The 26,021-nt window shown below is 41.1% G+C and overlaps 5 protein-coding genes across 8 annotated transcripts in view; 3 read left to right on the plus strand and 2 right to left on the minus strand.

Annotated features, from left to right (window-relative positions):
- hdac7a (histone deacetylase 7a) overlaps positions 1–5,258 on the plus strand; it is a 49,460-nt gene extending 44,202 nt beyond the window's left edge. For all 3 annotated transcript variants that reach the window (XM_008318392.3, XM_008318393.2, XM_017035736.2), the window contains 5 exons: positions 3,080–3,198; positions 3,322–3,455; positions 3,703–3,784; positions 3,873–4,011; positions 4,358–5,258. In XM_008318392.3, coding sequence (XP_008316614.1) covers positions 3,080–3,198; positions 3,322–3,455; positions 3,703–3,784; positions 3,873–4,011; positions 4,358–4,400 — 517 coding nt within the window. In that variant the 3' untranslated portion in view covers positions 4,401–5,258. The remainder of the gene's footprint in view (positions 1–3,079; positions 3,199–3,321; positions 3,456–3,702; positions 3,785–3,872; positions 4,012–4,357) is intronic.
- The window catches only part of snphb (syntaphilin b), a 1,167,912-nt gene that overhangs the window by 976,595 nt on the left and 165,296 nt on the right, over positions 1–26,021 (minus strand). The window lies entirely within an intron of this gene.
- LOC103384747 (twist-related protein 2-like) lies at positions 6,495–12,069 on the minus strand. Its single transcript, XM_008318394.2, has one exon. The coding sequence runs from the start codon at positions 11,366–11,368 to the stop codon at positions 10,733–10,735; it is 636 nt and encodes a 211-aa protein (XP_008316616.1). The 5' UTR covers positions 11,369–12,069; the 3' UTR covers positions 6,495–10,732.
- On the plus strand, positions 15,543–23,552 carry LOC103384748 (E3 ubiquitin/ISG15 ligase TRIM25). Its single transcript, XM_008318396.3, has 4 exons — positions 15,543–19,901; positions 20,530–20,669; positions 21,476–21,643; positions 22,329–23,552. Exons 1-4 carry the CDS (start codon positions 19,275–19,277, stop codon positions 23,035–23,037), a joined length of 1,644 nt encoding a protein of 547 aa, XP_008316618.1. The 5' UTR covers positions 15,543–19,274; the 3' UTR covers positions 23,038–23,552.
- The window catches only part of LOC103384750 (MICOS complex subunit mic25a-like), a 39,233-nt gene continuing 36,899 nt past the window's right edge, over positions 23,688–26,021 (plus strand). Inside the window, exons 1-4 of the mRNA XM_025059118.1 lie at positions 23,688–24,058; positions 25,189–25,282; positions 25,511–25,595; positions 26,012–26,015. Of these exons, the coding sequence (XP_024914886.1) occupies positions 23,975–24,058; positions 25,189–25,282; positions 25,511–25,595; positions 26,012–26,015 (267 nt within the window). The 5' untranslated portion in view covers positions 23,688–23,974. The remainder of the gene's footprint in view (positions 24,059–25,188; positions 25,283–25,510; positions 25,596–26,011; positions 26,016–26,021) is intronic.

The raw sequence follows: 26,021 nt of genomic DNA on the forward strand, positions 1-26,021 counted from the left end.
GGTCTGATTGTCCCTTGTTGTGGCTGTGGAATTTGTGTTCGGGGGTTGTTGGGCACCAGGAAACTTTCAAAAGAGTATATTTTTGGGGTTTTTTTTTTTTTTTTTTTTTGCTGCAGCAAAAGCCCTCAAGGCAACTGTGGCGACCGCAAGGTTACTGGAAAATAATGGCAAAGTCATGCAGGATCCAGTGGGAAGAAGGGGGGGTGGAGTGGGAGTCCATGCCCATTTACGCCGCCTGCCTATGTTTCTATACGGTATTTAAACCAAAAGGCTTAACCATGTGTCTATCAGGTGGGTGGGCTGTGACCCAGAGACTAATAAAAATAAGCAGTCAGACTCTGTCATCACTGATCACATGTTCCTGTCGTTACTGTGTACCTACAACGACAAACACATTTACTGTCTGTACAGACTCTATTAGAATATATTACTGTCAATTTGAACGTTCCCAGAGATTTATTTGTCTAACTGCACAGCTGCTGGTGTGATGGTGGTTTCACTCTCTCCCTTCAGTCAAGGCCTGGGGGCGAATCTTGCCGTGTGTCAGAATTGGTGTGGCCAGAAACTTAGGTTTAAACCTTTTCAAGGCCCTGTCACATGTGTGACGTTCACTTTTAACCCGTTCTGTCTTTTCTGTCCCTAAAAATGGGCTTTAAATGACTTATGCTACTGCTAACATGTAGCTAACGTCTTGGCTGATGTTTATTGTTGTTTAAATGTAACTTCATTACAGTCCTAAAGTCAACAATTATTCCTATGTTGGTTAACTACACCTGATATTAAGTATTAATTTCTCGGGTCTTTTTGTTTCTGCCCCAAACCCAAACTTGCTTTTTGTATCTGCCTTTTAGGTTTTTAGTTGTTGATATTTCACAATTTTGGCCCAGAATTCAAAGTACAAAGTACAATTTATATGATGTTGATGGTAACAAAGCCCAGGCAGTAGGGTCTGGACAGAAGCGGGCAATAAATAAATAGCCACCCTGTGGTCAGTTTAGAGAAGCAGCTGGTGATATTTCTGCTGTGTGTCAGTGTCCTCCCTCAGCCTTATGAAACGTGAGTGACAACAGAAACTCCACATCATGATTTGTACAGTTTCTAACTGAAAACACTAATTTACGGCTTCTGATGTAAAAATGTTTTATGAGTTCAACTTTAAGTCCAGCTCCAGACACTGGTACCTTCTCTCCTTATACTTCACTCGTTCTCCCCCCACTGCTACCACCTAACCTCACCACACACATGTTGCTTTTCCCGCTGTGATTGATCTTTAATAAGCGTCTCCTCCACCTTCTCTCCGTCCTTCCATTAGTTTGTCACTAGTTACTGTGTCTGAGGCGAAGAGCAGCAGCTTTAATGGCTCCACAGTGGAGGTTCGGTTCAGGGTGGGGTAGTGGGGTAGTGGGGGGGACTGTGGTCGGGTGTGTACAGGGATAGTTTCCACACTGATGATGATAATGAAGAGGAAGACTTTACTGATGAAGTTTATTTGACTGAAACGACGTGTGGCTCTGTAACAGGGTCAAACTTCCGCTGTGTGGTTTTCCCTGGAATGTCATCCATGTTAAGACCTCTTCCCATTTGTAGACCTTTTGGTTGTATGGGTGTGTGTGTGTGTGTGTGTGTGTGTTTGTGCTCACACTGGACAATGTTTGTCTTCAGCCTATCTCTGCGTGTGCTCATTTTCATCTATGAGCTCATGTTGTCCATCTGCATGCAGTCATGACAGCAGTATGTGAGCTGGCTCGTGTGTGTGTGTGTGTGTGTGTGTGTGTGTGTGTGTGTGAGAGAGAGAGAGAGAGAGTGTGAGAGAGAAGAGGAGGGAGTGGGGGTCTCAAAAGTCCCCAGGCAGAATAATGAAGTGAAATGGATCCCAGATGGGCTGTTTTTCCTCTTTTCTCCGTGTTGTCAGTGACGTGAGGCGAGTGACAAGCCTCTAATAGGAAACAGACTCCCACTCCGTGACTTTGAAGTCTGCCGACTGCACAGAGGAAGAGTTTCAGCCTCTGTCCACCTCGGGACGGCATCAAGCTCTTCCTCCTTCTTTATAGATGCACAACAATAGCATGTTGGAAATGTTCTTCTGTTTGATGTCGCTCAGCTTCAGGACCTGACGGAACATTCTAACGGTGTAGCCTCCTCCTCAGAGGAAACAATGCTCCTCTGTTCGCCCCATCAGAGCTGCTGAGTCTGGGATGAGTCCATTTCACTTGTCACGATAACGACTTAACAGAGCGGTCAGAGAAATTTGTCATCTCAGAGAGATTTTGAAGTGAGTCTGTCCAAAAAAACAAAATGTTTGACAAACCATCTTCATAAAGAAGATTTTTTTGTTCCTTTTTTTGTTCCATTTCAACCGGAATGCACATAAAATGCATGATGCAAGTCAGATGGTGAAATTACCATGGTTTGTGTTTGAAGCCTACTTTACATCATTGTTTCTCAGATGGCGGGTTGTGACCTGAAAGTGGGTCACAAGTCATATAACTTCAATGATCCAGTTCTGTAACCAGATATTATTTTTATATTATTTTTCTTCTTTATTTAACAAAGCACATATATATAAAGTACTGTATATACCGTATATTTTATATGGTACATCATGAAGCTGTACTAAAATCTGTTTCCCCATTAATTTGTTTTTAGTTTTTTACACAACTTCACAACTGTCTTCTCATTTTTATTCACCTTGTTTTTACACCATATTCCACACAACAGCGAATTATTTCATTTATAATTCATTTAAGTTGTTCAAGAAAAGAGAAATTAACAGTGTGAGTCTAAGCAACCCACACAGAGTGCCAAAGGAGGGACTATTAAGTAAGTGGTCCCGGTGGGCCATGAACCCAGGACCTTCTGCGTGTAAGGCAGGCCTGATAACTGCTACAACTGTGGCACTGAAATTTAATTCAAATGCTTTTAATACATGGAACTCCAGAATCAGTGATCTTCATGGAGAGAAGACTCATCACAGTGTTAGTGCTCAGAAGAATTATGTTTAAAAAACATTGACATATTGACACATGTTCTTCATTCTTAGCTCCCTCCTCACATGACAAACGCCTGTGTGTGTCTGCAGGTCTGTGGTGATGCCCATCGCTCAGGAGTTCAGCCCTGACGTCGTCCTGGTGTCGGCCGGATTTGACGCGGCAGAAGGAAACCCAGCTCCTCTGGGAGGATACAAGGTCTCGGCCAAGTGTAAGTGTAGTTCTCTCACTTTGACACAGTGGACTGGAGACGTCCTCCGGGCTTCACATTAAAGAAAAGGAATAAAAAAAGTTTTATTCCGTTAACTTTCCTCTGGCTGTTTGTTCACCGCAGGTTTCAGCTTCCTGACCCGTCAGCTGATGTCTCTCGCAGGCGGTCGTGTCGTTCTGGCCCTGGAGGGAGGTCATGACCTGACAGGGATCTGTGATGCGTCTGAGGCCTGTGTCAGTGCTCTTCTGGGTATACAGGTATGGAATGATGGTCTGACATAATGGAGTTGTTTTTGGAAATTTAATGAAGCAACCTCGGGCAGAGGCACTAAATCTGTGCTGTCTGTTTTACGGCCCTCAGCATTAGGAATAATAATCCAGCACAGTTGACTATTGATGATAAATGTTCACAGCTGTAGGTTTGGTTCATTTGTAGACAGAACTACTCCTCATATATTTTAAAAACATTTTTCTTTGTGTCCACTGTTGCTTTTCTCACCTGCAGGAGCCGCTGTCTGAAGAAGTGCTGCTTCAGAAACCCAACGCCAACGCTGTCCGCTCGCTGCAGGCCGTCATTAAAATACAAAGTGAGCAGGATTTCTTCTTTGTGTTTTAATAATGTTGCTTCTGTGATAGTGCCGGTTTCCTGATTTTGTGTGTGTGTGTGTGCTCTAGGTCAGTACTGGCAGAGTGTGAAGGCTCAGAGTGGATCAGTGTCTCTGTCCTACCTGGCTGCTCAGAGAAGAGACTGTGAGGAAACAGATGCCGTCAATGCTCTGGCCTCACTGTCTGTGGGTGTCCTCTCCGGCAAGAGGTAAAAAACACACACCCAAAAAAAACAAAACATCACTAGTTGTCAGTCACGAAAAGTTTAGTCTGTTTAGTGTCATACATTTTTTCTAAATAAAATGCTCAGGAATGAATCTGTGTGATGATGACTCCGACACAGCTAAAAGCTAGGATAGCTAATAACTTGTTACATATTTTTAGTGATTAGATTAGTGAAAGGGCAAGTGGCTAAATATAAGGTATTACAGATCACCTCACCAATAAATCAATCAATCAATATCTCTAAACATTGACCATGATTCCGTGTTACACAGACAACAGTGTTGTAGCTGAATTCTTCACACACTGAATCTTTTCCATTTTCTCCTCAGTCTCTCTGATGAGCCGATGGAGCACGACAGTGACTCCATGTAGAAGAACCCGACCACTCACTTCACAGAGACCACCTCCAGGATTTGGGTCCAACCTGTGGCCTTGAAGGATAGGAGATTTTTTAAAGCCTCTGAGCCCCGACCCACACCTGCCTTATCAACACTCAGTTCACCCATTATTCTGTGATGCTGACGCTCTACAGTCTGGATGCTGCTCAGATGAAGTCAGCAGCTCCGTCTGCAGCTGGGAAACCTTCTCAAACCTCACCAAAGACCACAGCTACACGAGACCATTTTTGTACTAGACCTCATTGTGTTCACGTCCAGAGGGGACATAACCAAGAGTTTAGGAGTGGAGCTCAGATTCTTCTAGAATCACTACAGAATCACCAGCAGCCGTTTGTTGCCTTAAAGGAAGGACCAACAACTGTGTTCAGAGCAGAGAGAACTCCCCAACATTGAATCCATTCCTTTACTGCCACAGGTCAGAGGTGAAGCAGCCGACACACAGTGGGGTCCAGCCCGGCTGCTTCAGTGAGAACCTGCTGTAGAACATCAGGTCATGTGATCTACTCTACTCTGAATCCTCGTGGATAATCCTGCAAAACAAACAAAAAAGAAAGAAAGATTTTTTTTTAGATGAAGAGAAGAAGACACAGATGATGGTGTGTTTTTAATGATGTCACAAAAGTCAACTTAACCACTAACAGGAGACGAAGACAAAGAAACTCAGAGATAAAACAGAGACAAATGAAGACACGACGTGGACAACTGTGGTTTTGAAGAAACAAAGACAAAGGGCTGAAGTCCTTGTTGTTTTTTTTGCACTGTTCATTCCATAATGTGAACCATATAAAAAGATTCCAAAGCTCTGGGAGAAGACAACACACACACACACACACACACACAGACACTCCTGTCTTTGTTATTTAGAGTTTTTAAAAATCTGGATGTAAAGCCGTTGGTTTTGTTTCCATCCTTTAAATTTCAACTCATTTTAGGAATGCACAAATACTGTAACGTCAACTTTTTCTTCACTCCTTTTCCCTGTCTTACATGCACACACATACACTTTAAACCTACACACACACACACACACACATGTACAGAGCGATGCTGACGTACCACTGGTGTTGTATACTGTATGACTGTTTTATATTAGAGGCAAAAAAAGGATCATTCCTCCCACCGTGACACCACAGAGGAGCATTCTGTTGGTCTGTACGTCGGTGACTTCAGTGGTAATGGACTTCATGGACTTCATCACCCAGAAGAACCTGCCTTAAAACAGCCTGCATTTGGCAAACTGATCAGTTCAAAAGTGCTCTTACAGTGACTCTGCTTTTTTTTTTTTGTAAAGATGACAACCTGTGGATTCCATGAGCAGACTTTAAATGTTTCACAGTCTTAAACGCAGGTCCAGGTCTTGTCAGTACCAAGTTAACAGGACTAATGTGTTGTATTTGTGCTTATTTGTCAATTTTGTGATTTTTTGTGTTGAGCAGCTGTTTGACTCATTTTTGTTGGTTGGAGCCTGTAAGTCGAAGTCTGGCTAGAATTTAGATTTTTTTATTATTCAAGTTCCTCTGAGATGTTTCAGCCCTCATCTCCTTTTGAAGAAGCATCTTGGATGAGAGGTGGAACATAACAGGTCCTGATGTCTGATCGTCAACAGGGTGAACAGTTTTCTGGTCACGGACTTGGTTCTGGTTTGATTTCTGATCGTTCCGATCCATGGGCTCGTAGCCGTTGTGCTCTTTGGTTCTAATGTAGCAACGTTTGTTTGTGCACTAGGTTTGTTTCACCAAATGTACATTTTCTTAAAGATATTCTGATGTCAACACAACATCTGGACACTAAGGGCTCACTTACTGACAACCTCTCTAATGTAACTGAGATGCATCAAGTAATACTTTAACTACAGTCTGACTATCCGCCACATTCAGTTCTGCATTCAAACAGATGGGTTTTGACAGTACGCACTCATGGACCTCTTTTCCAGGATTGTTGTTGCACTTCCTCCAGAACTGCCTTTAAACCCAAATGTCTAGTTTGGTTCTGCATTCAATCTGTTTTCGAGATATCAATGAAAAAACTTTCATTGTTTCATAAGATTCAGTGTGAAAGGAGCATCCACCAAGGGCTGAGTTTGTTCAAGCAGGAGTGAGTCACTACTCACTACTTGGTGCTGATTTTAGTTTTTATTGCCTTTGTATTGAAAAGAGCAGCGACTTCTTCTTGCAGTGGCCTTTTGTACAGATCTTCACATTTTCAATATTCGAACCTCACAGCATACACAACACACAATCATCATAATTGTGTGTTAAATCAGGTAGTAACACTTGGCTCTGGAAGACAGCTAACAGTTTGGCAGCACTGTGAAACTTCATGTCTTTTTGGTCCCGCCCTGCATCAAGGCCTCAACAATTCACTGGTCATTCAAATTTAGTAGTTGCTCTGATTTTAAATAAGGTTTTATTTTTGATGGTTGAGAGACCTCAATAAGTAATTCAAATATAACTCAGCTGAAGACTGAATGGAGATATCATGACCAGTCTGAGATGTGTCTCAACATGTTAAAATCAGACGCCTTTTGAAACTAGATGATCTGTCTTAGAACCTCTTGACTCCCGCTTGTACTGTATGTGGGACCGCACGCGGATGTGAGTGGTCAGACGCCTGCGTTCACACAGAAACCTGGTGACCTTTGTCTGAAGTGGCCTTGGTTTTCACCAATATGGTGGTGAATGGTTTTCATCTATACTTAATCATAGAACAGCACAATCTAGAAGTTTCTGTCAAATAGACTGGTGTTGTGCAGTCACAACAATGGTAACAGCTGACCAGTCCAGCAGCAGGTAGGAAACAGGAAGTCTTCAGTTAGTTTTACTCAGATCCTGGACAGCGTCTGGTCCACAGACGGCCTCAGGAGCAGCATTCCCCTCTGCTGCTCTCTCACCTCTGCTCCCACTCTGTAGATGTGACGTATGGAGGAGGAGTTCCACTTTTTCATTTTGTGCATAGATTTCCTCATAGCAACTTACACGTCTTACACAGCAGATGAAGTAAATGAGTGTGTGTGTGTGTATGTGTGGTGTGTGAGAGTGTGTGTGTGTAAATGGGAAAAGAGACCCTGTGATCGATATGTGCACTAGTACATATGTTAAAGTACATGTTTTGTGCACACACCTGCAAGTGTTAGTAAGTTGTATACTGAAGTGACCTCTTCTGTATTATTCCACTTTTTTGTCTTACCTAACGGTCAGTACGGCCTCAGCTCTTAATTGTACATAGAAATTCCAAGACCAAAATACACATGTCACCCATGTGCCTTGATGCATTCAGTAGTATGTGTATTGGCGACTCTTAACTAACTGGACTTGCAGTAACTCTGTATCTATAACACAACAGTGAAATCTTTGTTTCATCCTTTTCTTTAATATCTCTGTGTTTTTCCTATCAGTTTCCTACCAGGTGTATGTATAGAAAGATTCTCTATTTTTTATTCTCATTATTGACTTTTCCTCTTGATTAAAAAAAAATACTTCCAGTATGAACTGGTTTCAATGTTTTTTGCACAAGCATTGGCTTTAAAGTGAATTCATTTTTTAATGTTTGACTTATCCAGTATTTTGGTACGTACACATATCACATGTCTCTGGAGTATTTGCCTATTAGTGAGTATATATGATCTGCCAAAAAATCCGCCTGTAATACCACACCTAGCAAAAGCTAAGCACGGCTAGTCTGTTGATGGATGCTAAGCTATGGTTGTTGATAGAAAGTAATAATTACGTTTTGACCAATTAAATTGCATCACCTTTAAATGTCTAAATGTCATTAATAGATTTAGAGGTAAAGTTCAAACTTATTGAAACAATAATTATTTTTCCCCTGTACTTTAACTTTGGTAAAACAGTATGTGATCCAATATGGCCGCCAACAATATGTCTTAAAGTCCTGCCTCAGATGTAGGTGAACACTAGTAATTAATACTGGATACATGATTTTGGCGGATAGGAATTGAATAAAAGATAATTTTATCCAATTGTAATGAGTGTCATATTTAAGAAAATGAGAAGAAAGTGTGGGTTGAAAAATGTAGTTAACACCAAGTTAGAGTCTTGAATACATTGTTAAAAAACAGCTTTGTGATGGGATGTTTGGCATACAGGTTTTTTTCCCCTGACCATTAGACATTTATTTATAAATACATTTCTTCTGCATGACCAGTCGGTTTGTTTTGGTCTCTTTGTAGCATCCTAACTGATCCTCACTGTTCGAGCTTGTATTTCTTTTAAATCAAAGATGTGCTGTGCCAGAAAAGTCCACTAGATGTCGCCTTATCTGCTGCCAGACCGCGTTTTCAGGTGATCTTCAAACAGGAAGTAAAGGAAACAAACGATTTCAGAAATACAGACCAATTGACAAACTCGGGCTGAGGTTTGAGAGGTGAGTTGTTTTGGTCATCATATTCCAGCTGTAGAGACAGTTTTGAGCTCAAATGTAGAAGATAAAAAGAAAGGTAAGATAGCCAGTTAGTTAGTTAATTAATAATCATCAATGACAAATAATCCTTTATTTAAAAAAATACAATTTATCTATAAAAAAATTAAACACTTATTCTTGGTGAATTGACATTTTTTTATTTTACTTTAAAATCTTCCAAGTAAAACCTTCCTTTTTTGCACAGTACTCAAATTATTGATATTTTTATGGATAAAAACACAATAAATATTCATGATGTGAAGAAAGTTTCGTTTCAGAATTGGACATGCCTCATGTAAGACAGCCTCATGTAAGTATCACCATGTTGCTCTCAAACTTTTGGACGTGTTCATGTCTCAGTTATTAAATAAATGCTGGTTCACGTGCCAAGAACAACCACTCTTACTGTATTCACCTCCCATTTTTAGACCACTCTTTTATGTGAACTGCCTTCCAGCGTTTCAGTGTTGTTTGGTCATTTAAGACCAGGATTTACTGGAGTCACTGAAGGGCTGCAGACATTAGCGGTACCTCCCTGTGGTACTTAATCACAGATTGCTGCATGTTGGCAGTGGTGGAAGTTGGATTTTAATGGCTTTGTGCTGAAAACAAACAGTAAGACGCCCCTTTTAGTTTAGTTTAGTTTCTAGTGATGGCAGTGTTTTCCCCAAAATTGGAGGAACAACAGTTTAAAAAAATGTAATATTGTGAATTATAGTTGAGGATTTTTGTACAAAAAAGGTCAGTCTGGTTGCTTTTTCAGCACGTTTTCTCAGCACTTCCCCGGTGGTTTTCTGCTCATTTGTGTGTGTATAAATCAGCTCTCACCTCCTCTGTCACTCCTGGTGGTATATGGAGGCCCAGCAGGGAGCAACATCAGCCTCCTCTTTGATGGTGACACAGATGATTCATGGCTCTTAGAAACCGTTTGTTTTCATTATGCCTCCTCGTCAGTTCACTGTATCAAGGCTTTCGTGCAATGCAAGCAAAATTTAGGGCCGAAATGAGAGGAAAGAATTTGGTGATGAGACTTTTTTTGGCTCTGGAAGAAATAAAAGATTCTTGGTTTTAGAATAAGAAAGAGAAACCTAATTTGGGATGACAGCTGCCTGCAGCTTCTTTTCCACTGACACTTGGGTTCAAAGGGTGGTCAGAAATCTTGGGTACATATCGAATTCTTAGACAAAATTGAAGCTGAGGAGTTATGGAAAAGTCAAAGGTCTGATCTGTATGTGTTTCCAGTTTCGGACTAAATTGAATTGTCAGGTCAGAAATGAGGTGAAATAAATACATTATTATGTAGGTGAAAATATATGCATACCTATGACTATAATGGAGCTGCTGAGGACGGTGACAATTGTTCACAGCGATGTAAAGAAGCTGAAACTGTGAAAGAATTAAAAAATGTCTGGTGTTTTTTTCTGCGCTGCCCTTTCTGCAATCTGTGTCAGGATGTTTTTGGCTCAGTGGGCAGGGGTGGTTATCCTCTAACCTGGAGGTTGGTGGTTTGGTTCTAGCTGATTTGTCTTTGTCAAGAATCTGAACTCCTGGTTGGCCATCACTCTCCCTTTTCCCCCCCAGAAATGGCATTTGATCCAAAATGTGGGATTTTCACCTCAAGTAGAAAGCTGCGGAAAAGTGATATTTCTTCTGTGCTGAAAAGTGTAAACTGAGTTGTTGTCAACAAACAAACAAACAAAAGAAACAACATTAAAGAAATTGTAAAGAATTCCCCCAACTGCTGAAATCACACACACATTTACATTTACGTCTTGGACAACCGTAAGAGAATGCGGGCTCAGAACTGTTCTTCAAAAAGTCACCGGGAACATTCACTCCAGTTTTCAGGTTTTTCCGTCTACAGATAAATCTCTGGTTCCGACCGTGTTAGTGACCAGCTGACATGCTGGACCAGGCTCCTTCCATCCTCCAGACAGAGAAGGCATAGCTCAGTCTTTCATGCGCCAGGTAGTTACAGCCGGCCAGTTTAGTGTCCATCTCGTCGCTCTGCAGTACCTGGTAGAGGAAGTCAATGTAGCGTGACGCCAGTTTAAGGGTCTGGATTTTGCTCAGTTTGTCACTGGGTAGTGTGGGGATTATCTTACGCAGTGAAGCAAAGGCTTCATTCAGAGACTGTGTCCGCTGGCGCTCCCTGATGTTGGCAATCACTCTCTGGGCGTGTGGGTCCTCCAGGCCTGACAGGCTTCCAGGACTGGGACCAGGACCAGGAGAAAGGGATGGACCTGAGGAAGGTGACCGGTGTTGAGGACTCTTCTTGAGTCTTTTAGGTCCAGTTGGGGTGAAGATCTGAATGCCATCTCCTGGTTTGACCCTGCCCTCGTCTGCTGATGTGATGGGCGTTATCGTTGTTATGTGAGCTTCTGAGTTGGACTGCCGCTTTAGAACCACTGGTGTGGCTACAACAACGGGACACGCATTGGAAGGTATTTTTCCCTTGTTCTCCTTGCTAGAAACAACCCCTCCCTTAGAGTGGTCATCAGTACACTGCTCCTCCTCTCTCATGCTTGGCCACGTTTTTTTCCTCACTCTCTCCTTGAAGATCCTGGATTCCTTCTCTTCTGCCAATATTCCAGTGGATGTTTCGTACCACACAGGTCCTTTCCGGTCCTTTCCTGTGGACGCTTCTTCTTCAGGAACAACCTCTGTTACCTTTTTGTTCCTCCAGCCTTGTCCTGTGTTCTTCTTCTCTCGCCAACTTTACACTTGGTCCCATCCAAACGTTACAGTCCAGAATGTTATAAAAGTCAAGCAAGTAGATTTTCCTTGTTAATCTCCACCTGTCACTCTCCAGCTCCCTCTCTGTCAGCGAACACGGTATCGGCCAACTGAACGCCTGTCATGTTCCGTCCCTGTAGCTGCATGTGAGACAGCGGCAGCAACCACCAATCTGATTTTTTTAAAGGGAGGGGAGCGTGAAAACCTTCAGCTTCCCTCCCATCTGACTCAGTGATTGGTCAGCGGGACTTCTTTTTGCACAGCTGAGCCAGAGACAACAGGAAGAAGGAATCTCGAGCAATTGGTCCGATCAAAAGGACGTAGGCGGAGACAAAGGTGTGTCCTGCAGCCAAACAAATCAAACGGTCGTGACGTTTGCTTCTTGTCGTAGAAGTTACCCAAAGTTTATAGGTTCCAGATTTCTTCTAAAGCTGGCCCTAACCATCCCCCCTCCCTGGTTCTGTGTCCTTTCCTGTCTCCCTTTTCCTCAACCCCACTTTCTTTATAGATGGGAGGAGAGACGGAGGGAAACAGTGTACGAGAAGTTCCACAAATGTTTGTGTTTCTGTTTGGAAAAAGTTCACTAACTTTTTTTTTTTGCCATGCACTGCTTCTTTCTGCTTGGAATCAAAGTGAGATGCGATGACATTTGTGAGATGCAACATTCCTGGCAGATGGAGTCATGATGTTTAGGGACGTTTGTTTTTGTGTTGGTACACAAAATAATATTTCTGCAGCTGTCGGGTCTCCCAGCAAAGTCACTCAAGAAGAACGGAAATATACAAGAGATGACAGCATGGATAAATAAACAGCTTTTATTTCCTCATACAGTACATCACACAATCCATGACGTTCCTATAAACAACAGCAAAACAAGGTTGTGTTCAACACAAGAACAAAAGAAAAAGATTTTAGTTGGATACATTAATGTGCCAAATTAATTTAAAGCATATTGGATGAAAATGGCCCAACACAGAGTTTTGTTTTTTTTTGTTGGTAGAACAACAAAGACAATGAAGTTCATTCTACTGGCAATGACTTGGCTGCAGTTCCCCAGCACGGACCTGGAGGGAGGAAAGAGCTGGCGTTCAGTCAGCACTGCAGCACTGGGCTCTAATCATCGCATTAAGGCAAGAATGAGCTCTGTGAATCAACCCGGGGCCTGTGGGACTTTTTGCTGCTTTCATCCACTTAGCTGCATGTAGAACAAGCTCAGGTCCAGGTCCAACGTGGACCTCACTTTTCAAACTTTTGGGCAAGCCTTTGTATGGCTGACAGCCACACCTCCGCAAGAAAAGGGACTATTGTTAGTGCTGTGTTTTCAATGGACAAGATGATTCCCTGTGATGGAGACACTAGAAAATGAAATTTATTTTTTTAACAAATGTTGAACTTAAAAAAAAGTACTGAGGCCACTTTGAGGTGACCTTGCAAGAAGATGTTTTTTCTATTTTTCTGTTTGACTATTTATGCCTGAAAAAGATCTTCAGTCTTAAGGATGTCTTTTGTTTACGGCGTCCTCATCCTCTGGCGTTTTGTGGTTACGTTCTTCTATATTTTTTTAAGAAAGTCTTGTTCAATCCTTCCGAGGTTCTGACGGCATTAAAACAAACTTCACATGGGAGGTCAGTGGCAAATGGAGTGGACGAGTACGTTGTGACGTCCACTATACTCTTTGACGGCTTTGTTTACATTCACCACTTATACAGCATACATTGGATTGTGCTACGTTCAATTTCTTTTGGTTGTGCTGTTTTTGTTTTAGGATCTTTTTGCCCTTCATTATGGGGTCAGACTCTTCTGATGTTTCTGTGCCATGACTTCCAGAGTCAATCACAAATTGTGTTTGTGACTGTTGTTAATGATGATAAATAATTGTCCTATAGCGGAGCAGCTCCACAGTCTTCATGTTCAAAAATCCATTCTTGAACCGAAGTCAAAAATTGTTTTTGACAGACCTAATTTTATTTGTTTGTGGGGTTTTTTTGTGCTCTGTGATATTTGATATCAAAAAACATAAATCTGAGTCATAAAGTGGAAAATCCTGGTCACCAAAAATAACTAGTGTTATAGCATTTTCAGAAAAATGTTATTAGATATTATTACGTCTACTGCCTTCCATGCTTCTTATTGTTATGTTCCTTGATATTTCTAAGATACAGTGTCTGGACCCCCCCCCCCCCCCCCCCCCCCCCCCTACCACCTATTTTATTTTTTTTTTTATTGACTATTTTTGACTTTGTTTGTGGTTATAAATCATTTTTTAGCCTGAACTGAGCAAAAAGAACCAGAGCAACTCGATAAACCTTTGTGTGAGGTTACAAAACTAAATTGTTACAGAGAGGTCTTGTGTTTTTTAAAACAGTGTACATTTTAAAGTAAATACATCTATGGGAAATTTGAGAAGCAAGAAATATCAGTAACTAAACAGTAATTGATGAAAGACTGAATTCACCTTTTCTTCTTTTAAAATATATAGATGAAAAAGATGCAACAAAAAAACCAAAATCCTGCTCTTCAAGAATTTCAACAGTAATGCAGCAAAAATCATAGTACGTCTACACTGCAGAAAAAAGTGGCCCAAAAGTTGACCTTGACGGCCTTCTGAACATAACGCTGGATTGTGCTGACAATTGATGGACAAAGACCAGAAACTTCAACATATGTGACGTGTGGTGAGGTTTAAGGAGGGTGAGGCCCTGACTCCTTCAGAGACTAATTTATAAATAAATTACCACCAAAATGTACTTGTTAGCAAAAGGCAAAAAGGCAGATTATATTACATAGCTAATCGTTGTTCTTTAAACACACTCCATTAACTAATTAACTGACTGTAAAATCCTGCAATTGATCACTTGATTGCATCTAAACTATAATGTGAACATTTGCATAAAACAATTGTATTTCAGCAAAAAGGTGAGAGTGGAGCGTTAAGCCGTGCGTTTGTGAACAGTCTTGTTGTGTTCGGCCAGTCCTGTCACTTCTTTTCTTCTCCTTTTGACTTAAACGTCATCAGACTGCTTGTCCTCCAAATGGGCAGTGGGACACCTGTAATGGATCACAACTATTTACATATCACAGCTCCCTTCTAACTTCCCCCTGCCTGCTCAAAATAAATACCTCCAAGCTCGAGCAGTGACATGTATATGAATATCAGGTTTTGATATAAACACACATTTACCGGCGCGGGGGCTCGGGGTGGGGGTGGGGGAGGGGCTCTCACTAACAATGTTTCATTTTGTACGGGGAGGCCCCCGCAGGCCGAGCACGTCTAGGAGAGGGGGAAAAGAACACTGGACCCTGACTGTTTGAACTGCATGCTCAAATGAGGACTTTGCATAAATATTTCCACCATGAGAAATGGGAGAATGTTATCACATGTGGAGCTTATATATACAGACATGCTTGAAAACTTCATGGGTATACGGTGTACACGTGTACACGCAAGTATAAAAGAGAATTTATCGTGAAAGTAAGTGAGCCAACGATTGACGATGAGAGGGCCTATAGCAGTTTTTTATGTTTGTGGTTTTTTTAAATGAAATGTGTAGTAAGAGGGTCACCAGCTGTATTTGTCAGAGGGCCAGAATATTTCTGGACAGACAGGGGCCCGATACTCAAGTAAATGAATTAAAAATCAAATTTACAGAATGTAAATAGAGTCTGTGTAGTGGGGACCACACGGTATTTTCTCTTAGATCCTCACCATTCGCAGGCTGAATTGGACGGTTCAACAGGCCGGATTCGACCTGCGACTATCACTGTTATAGTTTAACACAGTTGTGTTTTTAGAGATTGCAATAATCTGTAAAGGTAATTATCCAGTGCATGTAAAACAAACAGGGAATTAGCCTGCTCATCCTCACAGTCCTGTGCTGTCCCTGTTGTTCTTTCATTCCTGATTTGTGTGTAAGAACACAACCAGAGCCATGTGGGCCTGTCTGTCTGTGTGGTGGGCTGAATTTGGTTCTGTGACAGGCGGGTAACAACTAGTTCTATCTAGCAGAAGAAAATACAATGAATTTACATTAAATAATATTTAGTTTCTGCTGTAATGGTGATCAGTGGAAGTCTACAGAGAAGATCGTTTACGATAAATGCGTTCAGATTATAATATTAAAAAGGCCTTTGTCTCCATCTGCTGGTTACCGAAGGAAATTCCTGAACAACGTCACACCAGAATAAACAATTGAATCGAGTCACCACTTTAATACTATTACAGCAAGGTGCACAAACATTTTAACTTGACCTTACTTTTTCTTTGCTTTTAAATATTTACTTTACACACAAATCAAAGAGAATTCAGAGAACAAAACAAGACTAAACTGTAGGATCCTGAGTGTTTTACACTTACAACACGAATAGAACAAGAAGTGGTAATAGAAATGCATATGCAGGATACATCAGTGATTTAATCACTGTTAAGGCCGTATGCGACTGCCAGTAAACAGGATGCAGAAACAGTTATCCAATTGTGGAATGCTTAAACAGAGATTTGAAAGGACACCAACCTTGAGCACGCCAAAACACAGTATTAGGAAGATGCTCAGAGAAAATGGAATATGGAGGCTGAAAATTGTCACAACTAGAACTGTTGTCAATGTCCATCTGTGACATCTGTAAAAGATGTGAGCCTAACCTTTATTTTCTCATATCAAGCACTTCTTCAAACTACTTTGCAACAACTTACTTTTCTTAAAGTGTACAAACACATTAAAATAATTATTATCACAATGACAATCATCCATTTAATCTGTAATAATTATCCATGTAGGCAGAGAGGATTTCAAAACCAAAGAAATAATGAGAAAGTTCCTTAGAAGAAAGTGAAGTGGACTCGATTTAGTAGCTTTCTAATTTATAAAAATTAGTTCATACCAAGAGAAAACCTTTAATTATTGAACTTGAACACATCCAAATAATCCATACTAACAATGATAAACACGAGGATTCAAAACTTTAAATCAGGTTCTTTCATTTAAAGGATCTTCATCGTTTTGGCTCTTTTTATGTGAAATTGAACATTGAGCCTGAGCCGCACAGATCAGCTGTGGTAAGTGATATTGCCTTACATCACAATGTTAGACTCCTTATGAGAAGTCACTGGAGACAAGACAGTGAATTGTCACTGCAGCTTCACAACAACTCCATGTCTGTTCACAGTGGTGGAATGCTGATCATCAGGTTCTGTTGGATACCCACGACTGAAGTTCAGGTTCACAACCTCTACACTCCACCGATCTGACAGAAAAGATCAAACACAAAGATTTCCACAAGTCAAAGCAGAAAGTGTAGTTAAGTGTAGTTAATGTGGTTCATCTGTAAATCATGTTCCTCTGCCTTCAGTAATGGTGGGGATCAGGGCAGTGTTGGGGTGTGTGAGACAAAACGTGAGATGATTGTTTGGAGAGTTTTTTTAAGTGGGATTTTAACCATGACACATTATATTGAAACTTTGTTCCATTTCAGATTGATCCAAATGTGTGAGTGTGTTGTTGGTATGTTAATGCTGCTGTTATGCAGTATGTCCTTTCGGTTCATTTAAGCATGATTGACGTGCATACCGAGATTTTTTTGGGGAGGCGGGGTTTCTAAGGTGTGGGTATTGCAGGTGTGTCAACCAGGATAGGATATAGAAGGGGTGTGTGGCCCAAAACGTTTGTCTCAAACAAAGAAATGTGCCACACGTTTGAAAATGTGATTCATTGCGGTTAATACTAACTTTAAGGTATAACTGCTTACTGTCTGTGCAAAACAACCTGCACTACTATATTTGGCTTTAAGCTGATCAGTCAGAGGTGTAAAAGATAATAAACCAAGAGCAAGAAAACGGTCCTCGTCACACAGTCATATCCTTACATCACTGCACTGAGACCCCAGACCAGAACCCTCATGCTGTCAGGGACAGATTTACTCAGTGCTCCCATGGTCAGAACCGACCCTGGTAAAGCTGCGATTGGGTTCTATGGTCCTCAGCTGTGGAACAACCTCCCTGAACACCTGTGTGTGCACATGCTCTCAGCTTACTAAAAGATGGGGTTGTTCTGCTTGTTTAAATGGTTTTAAATCCGTCTTGGAGACGGAGGCTGAGTGGGAGTAAATGCCCTGAGACTTATTTTTATTTTTCACATCAGGGATAAATAAGGGAGGGTAAACAGATCGGAACAGACGAAAAACTTTTATTAGCTTAGTTTGAAATTGTTTGATATAGGTTTATAGGGTAATATAGGATCGGGCTTAGGCCAGATCCCTTGTGTAAATCTAGGTATACCTGGAACCCATCAGTCACTTTGACAGCACACCTCAGCGCAGCCACACTGTTCTCATCAACAGTCTCGTACTACATCCTATTATCTGGTCTCTCAAGCATAAAAAGACACAGGTAAATATTGTGGTTAATAAATTAGCTATGTTCTCAACTGCACTTTCTGTGTATTAGATGAAAAAAAACAAAAAACAAAAAACAGAATGGATGTCTGCTGCTTTAGTTTATTTTGGAAACAGTGATGGGTTACCACTTTTACCTGTGATTCTCTGTAATTTTGTACATATCCTCTTCCCACTGTCTCTACTGTATGTCGGTTGGTGACCTCAATGCCGGGACTGTCAAGTGTCATAAATTCACTCTTTTGGCTTCCTTACAGAGGGTGAAGGTGAAAAACAACAACAGCAAAGAAACGGGGCAACCATGAGGGTTTCCCTGTGGTCTGTTGACAGTCAATAGGAGACGTTTGCATATGTGACTGCAATTTGTGTACATGGCACCAGCTGCCCTCATTTACAGTAGGTGGATTTGAACACATGCAGAACCGTACTCATGTGCCATAATTTCTACCTGCAATTAATCACATTTTTGCAGAAATCTGTCAGATCTTTTTTGTTGCGGGGTCATTAGTGCGTTACCAATGTTTGAACTCTCAGTGGGGCATATTCCATTCACAGGTCAGTAAATTCCCAAAATGAACCCTTACAGCCACTCATTTTAACAGTCATATATACATATAAATAAATGGAAGAGCCTTCTGATAAATTCTGTATATATATACAGTATATGTATATACTGTATATATAGCAACTTTATCTTTAGCTGTTTCTTAAACATTAAACTAAACATAACATTAAACTACTTAGTTTAAAGGTTAAAATTGATTTAACCTTTGGCATTTCTATTTATCTTGAAATAAGAAAACCAATACATTTGACTAAATTTGTCCAAAACTGGTTGACACTGACAATTTTAAACAACAGTTATAGTCTAAGTATCACAGGAGAAGCAATTGGCCCTGGGGCATTGAAACAATAGGAAATCAGCCCTCATTTGAAACACCCCTGCTTCACGGAGTGTGGAACTGTGGAACTAGTGCAGACGAGTTCTCTGAATTTCTCCAAAAACTGTTGTGTGTGGGGTATTTTCACCAACAACAGGAGCCCATATGCTGATCTCAATACCTTGCAGCACTGAGGAGCAGGCCTCTTGGAAAGGAATGTTGTCCGCCTCACGTTAATGGATCCACCTCCTGTCACTCACATAAATATTACTGGTCCGCTGGTTTCCTTGTTTGCTCGGTATTTCAGCAGTTCTCACAGCAGACTCAGCCCTGGTTTTTCTTAAACGGCGACAATGGGCGGGAGATTGTAACGAGGAGAATCACGACACAAGAAAAAAAAAAGAAACCAAGCTACTGCTGTCAGCATGTCTTTGTGGAAACCAGAGGAGCAGCTTGCCTTGGAGCTGAGCTGCTCCATCTGCCTCCAGCTCTACTCTGACCCGGTGGTTCTCCCCTGTGGACACAACTACTGTCGATCCTGCATATTCAAGACGACAGACACTGCTGATAAAACTGGTAAAATTCTTCCGCGTTGCCCAGATTGTCGTGAGGAGTTTAAGGGTGTGGACAGCCTACAGAGAAACTTCAAACTCTGCAACATCATCGAAGGCTACCAGGCTGCCATACTGCTCTTCAGAAGACAGAGTGACACGAAGCCTGTAAAGATGGAGGTTTTCTGTGACCACTGCATTGACGATGAGTCTCCAGCCGTGAAGACCTGCCTGAAGTGTGAAGTGTCTCTGTGCTCCAGGCACTTACACAAACACCAGGAGAAGGAGTCGTTTAAGGTGCACCCGCTGGTGGAGCCCGTGGTCGATTTGGGAATGATGAGCTGCTCTGTCCACCAGCGTCCACTCGAGTACTTTTGCTCCAATGACATGACCTCACTGTGTGGCACCTGCTTCCTTGAGGGGCAACACCAGAACCATGATGTTCTCACCTACAGTGTGGCAGAAGAAGAGATGAGACGAGCACTGGAGTGTCGCACCAAGGTGAATATTCTAGCACCTTAACAGGACGGGGTTACAACAACCTGATCTGTCTGATCAGGTTGATAAAAATGAAGCCCAATTTCCTGGTAATAAAGCTGTGGCTCACTTTTCAGGGCAAAATGACCAAACTGCAGGTTTACTCTGTGACTGTTGTAGAGGTCAGGTGTGTGTATTAAGCCAGCAACTTGAACCTGTATTTAGGCAGCTTACAGTATATGATACATGATACAATGAGCTTACCAATGCAACAAGCCTACACACAGTATATTCGTATATTTACGAAACAGTGTTATCGCTGTTTAACACCTGTTTGTTTAACACCTGTTTAACACCTGATTCTGTGTCATTAAAATCCTATATTTGAATTATCAGGATGCTGGAGAAGAGGCTGTTTAAAAATCTATATTAATAATGAATTATTTAAAACCTATAGTTGAAAACAGTTTTCACGTGACCTTTCAGAAATGCTGGATCATTCTTCCAGAAAGTCACATGTCACGCCAGCTATTTGACTCATGTCCTGCAAACAGAAGAGACATCGAAAAATGTTTCTTACCGAAAAGCTCAACCCGTTATTCCAGATTTACTTGAAAAAAGAGTTTGCTTCACATGTGTGTCGTCTGTGCAGGTGGTTTCCTGCAAGCTCCACATCACTGAGAGCCTCCTGCAGAAGACGGCTGAGGAGCAGGGAGCCTCGGAGGACATAGGTGACAAACTGATCAACAAGGCAGTCTCACTGGTGGACAACATGGCTGCACTGGTGGACAGGTAATGGACTGCACATTTACTGGAGTCCATAATGACTCACTTCTGCGTCATAATGAAAGAGATCATGTGGGTAAAAAAGGTTATGTTTTATTCTGTGCTGCTTCAGACTTCTGAGCTGTCACTGGTTTGATGTCACAATAACAAATATAGGGTTGGTTGATACAAATCAAACTAGAACAATGCAATCTAATTCAATAATAAAGGGACTATGGCTGCACATAATATTTAGTAAGCAATCAGGTGATCTCAACTCTATTTAAAGCCTGCACCGTCCCACAGCTGTTTATACAAAACATGTGCACCGACTACTGTGCAGGTGTCGGTCTGGATCAACCTGTAAGGGGGGGGGGGGGGGGGGGGGGGGGGGGGGCGGACCACTTTTTCTTTAATTTAGAGATCTATGTAGTTTATGGTAAATTTATGACATATTATTTTATTTAGCTGTTAATCCAGTGCTTCGGATCAACAGCTAAAGACCGTGTCTCCTGGGGGCAATACTTCATGCGCCTGATATGACTCAGACCCAGTATAGTTGCAGTATGTATGTGTCATCGTCTTTTATAATAAACACGTTTAAAAAAAACAACACCAAAGAATTTAATTTAAAACTTTGCCATGTGAATTTCATAAAATAAAAAGGCAGTTTTCTGTCACTTGAGCGGTAAACAATAATACCTGCTTAATGTGAAGCCAAATTATAGGAAAAATAACCTCTTGCCAAAGAACACATTTGAATTAATGACACCTGTGTGACCAGGTGTGCTGTGGTTCTACTTTAACCTGCTGTGTTACTGTGCTGCGATCAGGTTCAGGGAGCGTCTGTATGTGCTCCTGGAGGAGGAGAAAGGTCAGCGCCGAAAAAGCTGGCAGCTCGGCGTGAGTGCACTGGAAGAACACCAGCAGCAGTTGATGGATGCCCAGAGAAGTGCCAACGAGGCCCTCTATGAGACGGACACCCGCATGTTCATACACAGGTACAACAAAACACAACCAAGACTGCTCAGGAAACACAACAATACCTTTGAGTGACTCTGGAAGTGGAACATTTTCTAAAAACTCTTCATGTTTCAAATTGCAAAATAAAATGGACCGTAGAGTACAATAAAGGTCTGCAGCTGTAGTTCATTCTTTTTACGGTCTCTGCAAGTATTTACTGTATCCACTGGATGGTGCTGTGGAATCACTTCTTCTGTTACGGCGCTGCACATTTTCACTATGCCGTGAACAGTCTGGCATGTTTTAGGTTTTTTGTCTAATAAACTTAGGAACAACAGCAACATTTGTGCAATACATTTTTAAGTTTTGAAAGTATTTTGCCATATTTGCATCAATGTTAATTTACTCTAACACCAACTTAAAATGCTTTAGTGTTGGGCCGATCTGCAAGTTCTTCTCAGGGTCAGCACTAAGCTGTTTTTTTTTTTTTTTCAGTTTTGGCATCAAAACCATGATACTTTAAATGTATTTTAGTACAATTTTATAATACACACAAGTCTTACATTTTAAGTAAAGTTTTATCTGTAAGTTGTAAGCAGATAGGCCCTAAGTAATTACGCATAAATACAGCTTATATTGAAGACTGTCATGCGGGACAGACAATGCAAAAACACAAAACAGACAAATGATCTTAGTAGAAATCTTTTATTCTTTTCTTTCTAGGTTCATGCTAATCGAAGAAGCACTCAGAAAGGTTGTCGAGAGTAACGTGCCTTCAAATGTCCCCTCAAAAGCACCACTCAACACCAGGCGCCTCCAGACAGGCCTCAAAACCCAAGACTTCCGTGGAGAAATGATTCGCCTCTTGGAGTCCCTCAACATTGTTCTGGACCCCCTGGACCTCACCTTTAATGTCATCACTGCACACCCAACCCTGATCATGTCCAATGACCTTCGCACTGTCAAGTACAGCCCCAGCAAGCAGCCGTACCCTGAGCACCCTGAGCGTTTTACAAGTGCACCTCAGGTTCTCTGCAGCCAGGGTTTCTCAAGTGGCGAGCATGTGTGGGTGGTAGAGGTGGGGCCCAACTGCATGTGGTCAATTGGGGTGTGTTACAAAAACATCCCTCGTCGTGGTGACCACAGTCGCCTGGGACACAACTCAGTGTCCTGGCGGCTGCAGTGGAAAAATGGCAAACTGACAGTGTGCCAGTGCTCCTGTAATGTAGTTCTGGGTGAAGTTGCCCACCAGCCCCTGAGGATTGAGGTGGCACTGGACTATGAGAGGGGAACACTTTCATTCCATAGCATCAAAGGGCGCAGAGAGCACCTTCATACCTTTAGGGTTGTGTTTAGGGAGATGGTTTATCCAGCGTTCAGTATTCACTCCAACACCCCGGAGTCCTGGATCACACTGCATAATGGGTTGTAACTACACGTAACTGTCTGTTTTCAAGACTTGTTTTGTTGTTTTGTCCTCACCCAGAGGATAATTATAAGAAATATTATGAAAGCAAATCTACTTGGTGGCTCTAAAAACTATATTTTTAAAAATTGATGTGTTTGTAGAATGAACACACTGTAATCCTGCTGTCACCTAACTGGGCTTTAATTAATTTGAAGGAGCACCTTAATTTGAAGACTGACATAATTTTCATATGGACAAAATATGTATACATGGAAAATTGATGATTGTTTTTTGTTCTTTTGCACTGTAATAATCTGTACTGTATATAAGGCTGAAGGCTGGTGTAATAATTGTACTGTAATTATATTTGATACTAATAATTATAAGAATAATATCATTTTCATTTATGGGATTAAAAAATCATGTCATTTTTAAGGTTTTCTGATGATTTTTAAAGTTTGAAAAATATGTAAATTAAATGACATTTTTATGGTCGTGGAGGAAGTTCTCATATTAACACAAAAATAAAAAGTAAAACCGAATTGTTGTGGTTTTTTTAATTTTTATTATTTATCATAATGTCGCATGTTCCAGTAGCAATGGCACCGTACCCATCACCTCCTGTTGAAATATTGTCTTGGTTGCCAAGTTGGGATTTAAATAAGTAATTGTTTATTACTCAATCGTTCTAGGGTCAGCGACACTTTAATGTACATACCTACCATGCCATTCATAAATACAATATTTATGAATAATACAATTATTTTTTTTCTCGTCATCGTCACGCATGGTCTGGGTTTTTCAACAAACAGTTCGTATCGGGGGACTCTTTAAGCAGAATCTGGCAACCCAGACTTCATCTCTCACATATGTCATTGGGTAGGACAGTAACATTTAGTTCATTGTAGGTCCATCATTTTCCCCAAGGATTAAATAAAACCGATATCTAAGGCCGGGAGACATGGGCTCTGGGGAAAGTACGACCAGGAAAGTGTCCTTCGGTGTGGACGATGAGGACAGAGTTAGAATTCTTCGCGGTGTCAAGGTAATAATGCTAATTCAGCTAGCACTTGATATCCCGTTCTATTGACGGTACACTCGATTAGCCGTTAGCATGTTGCTAAAGGTCTAAGACTGCTACATAGGAGAGGGTATATTTCGGTTTTAAAGTCATCGTGAGTATGATTGACGTTTTGCCTACGACCAGCAAAGCGGCAGCAGATGTGTGCAGAATATAGAGGGATGCAGGGACAGGTTGATGAACGGCCCGAGGCTATTTAAACATGAACCCTCTCGGCTGTCACACCAAACTGCAGTCAAAAAGTACACGAACAAGTTAGACCAACCTTCTCATCTGCCAACAATTGTATTTGAGAGGTGACAGGCGTCAAGGAAGCCTTTTGTATTTTTTGGATGTATTCGGCACAATTGTTGTGCACCTGGAAGACTGACATTACTAAATAAAAACGTTTTTTATTGACGTTGCGCCTCGGCAGACGCCAAACAGGTGAAACACTTCTACAAGCAGCCATCTCCTCTCATAGTGATCAGCCAAGGAAAACATTTGTCTTAAATAAACTTATTAAATTTACTTGGGAATTCGGCATAATTGCTATTCATCTAAATAGAGACGTTTTCTTTAAAAACCCATATTACGGTTTATTAGTTACTGTCCATTAATAAGACGTTTCGTCAAAGCCAAGTGGTGTTCATTTGTTCTTTCTTCTTCCTTTTTTTAAATTAATTTTTATTTAAAAAACGTATTATCGGTATTGAGTTTTTGTAGCAATGTGTTTATGTTACTAACCTTGGTTTAGCTGTCAATGTACTCTGTAAACTCATTTAAATCACTAGTGGACGTGAGTGATAGAAACAGTGACTTTGACAATGACTTTGACTCTTTTCACTTACCATGACTTGGTTTTGTGGATGTGTTCGTCGTCCATTCAGTCATAAAGAGTCTTCAGCTACTCAACATTTTTTATCATGATGAACCAGAAAAAGAATTCCAAGTCTGAAGGCTAGTAATGCATTTTGTGTCTTTGGCCGCATTTGTAATCCGTAAAGGAATGAAAGGATAAAAGGAGTGAATTTAAGTGAAACTATGTTGATTGTGAACCTTTTTGTGCCACTTTTAAATCTTCTTTTTTATTCTCTTGGGCTTTTCTATCCTAGCTGTCAGAAGATGTTCTTCAGAGAATGAGAGGAGTCGCAAACATAGCTCCAGAACGTACATCACCTGCAACCACAGGTGTTCCGAAAGACACAGGTATCTTGCACCTCATTCACTAATGTGTGCAGAATTTCGCTGTTTTTTAATGGCAGCTGGAGATCAGAAGGTCAAGTGGGTCTTCTCTCCAGTCAGTGAAAGTAAGAGTGGATAAAAAGGGCTCTGGGTACGTCAGCTAAAAATTGTTAAGTGGTGTTGAGGCATTCATTAAATTGTAGACTATGTCATAATGACACCATTAACAGTAAAGGTTGTGACCTTTTGCAGGTGCATCTCACCATGGCAGTTCCAGCTCTAAGCCTCAGTCTGACACCAGCCAATCAGCTCGGTTCTCTGAAGAAGACCGGAGGAGGTGAGTCAAAGAAAATGTATCTTATTAATACCATTATAAATTAATTCAAAATATGGATATATGGCTTGCTAACTGTCTACAATACTACCGAGATTGAAAGATGTTTTACGGCTTACAAATTAATTCTAATGGGTATAATATCTGCAGTACACCTGCCAACCACACGGTGAAAAATACTAAGTGTTATTTGGAAAAACATTTTTTGAAAAGTCAAATAAAAAGAAGAACCATAAACTGTCCTGAATGACGACTACAAATTGATAGATGCTGCCCCCTGGTGGCTTAACACACAAACTGCTTGTATTCAATGGAAGGCTGAGGCTAACCCCACCCCTCCCGAAAAAAAACAACAAAAAAACAGTTATGTTGGTATTTTGGAGAATTATTGACGTATTTAATTTTTTTTGTTTCCTTAGATTTGAACAA

Source organism: Cynoglossus semilaevis, chromosome 10 (assembly GCF_000523025.1).
Source record: "Cynoglossus semilaevis isolate Cse_v1.0 chromosome 10, Cse_v1.0, whole genome shotgun sequence".
Taxonomy (NCBI): domain Eukaryota; kingdom Metazoa; phylum Chordata; class Actinopteri; order Pleuronectiformes; family Cynoglossidae; genus Cynoglossus; species Cynoglossus semilaevis.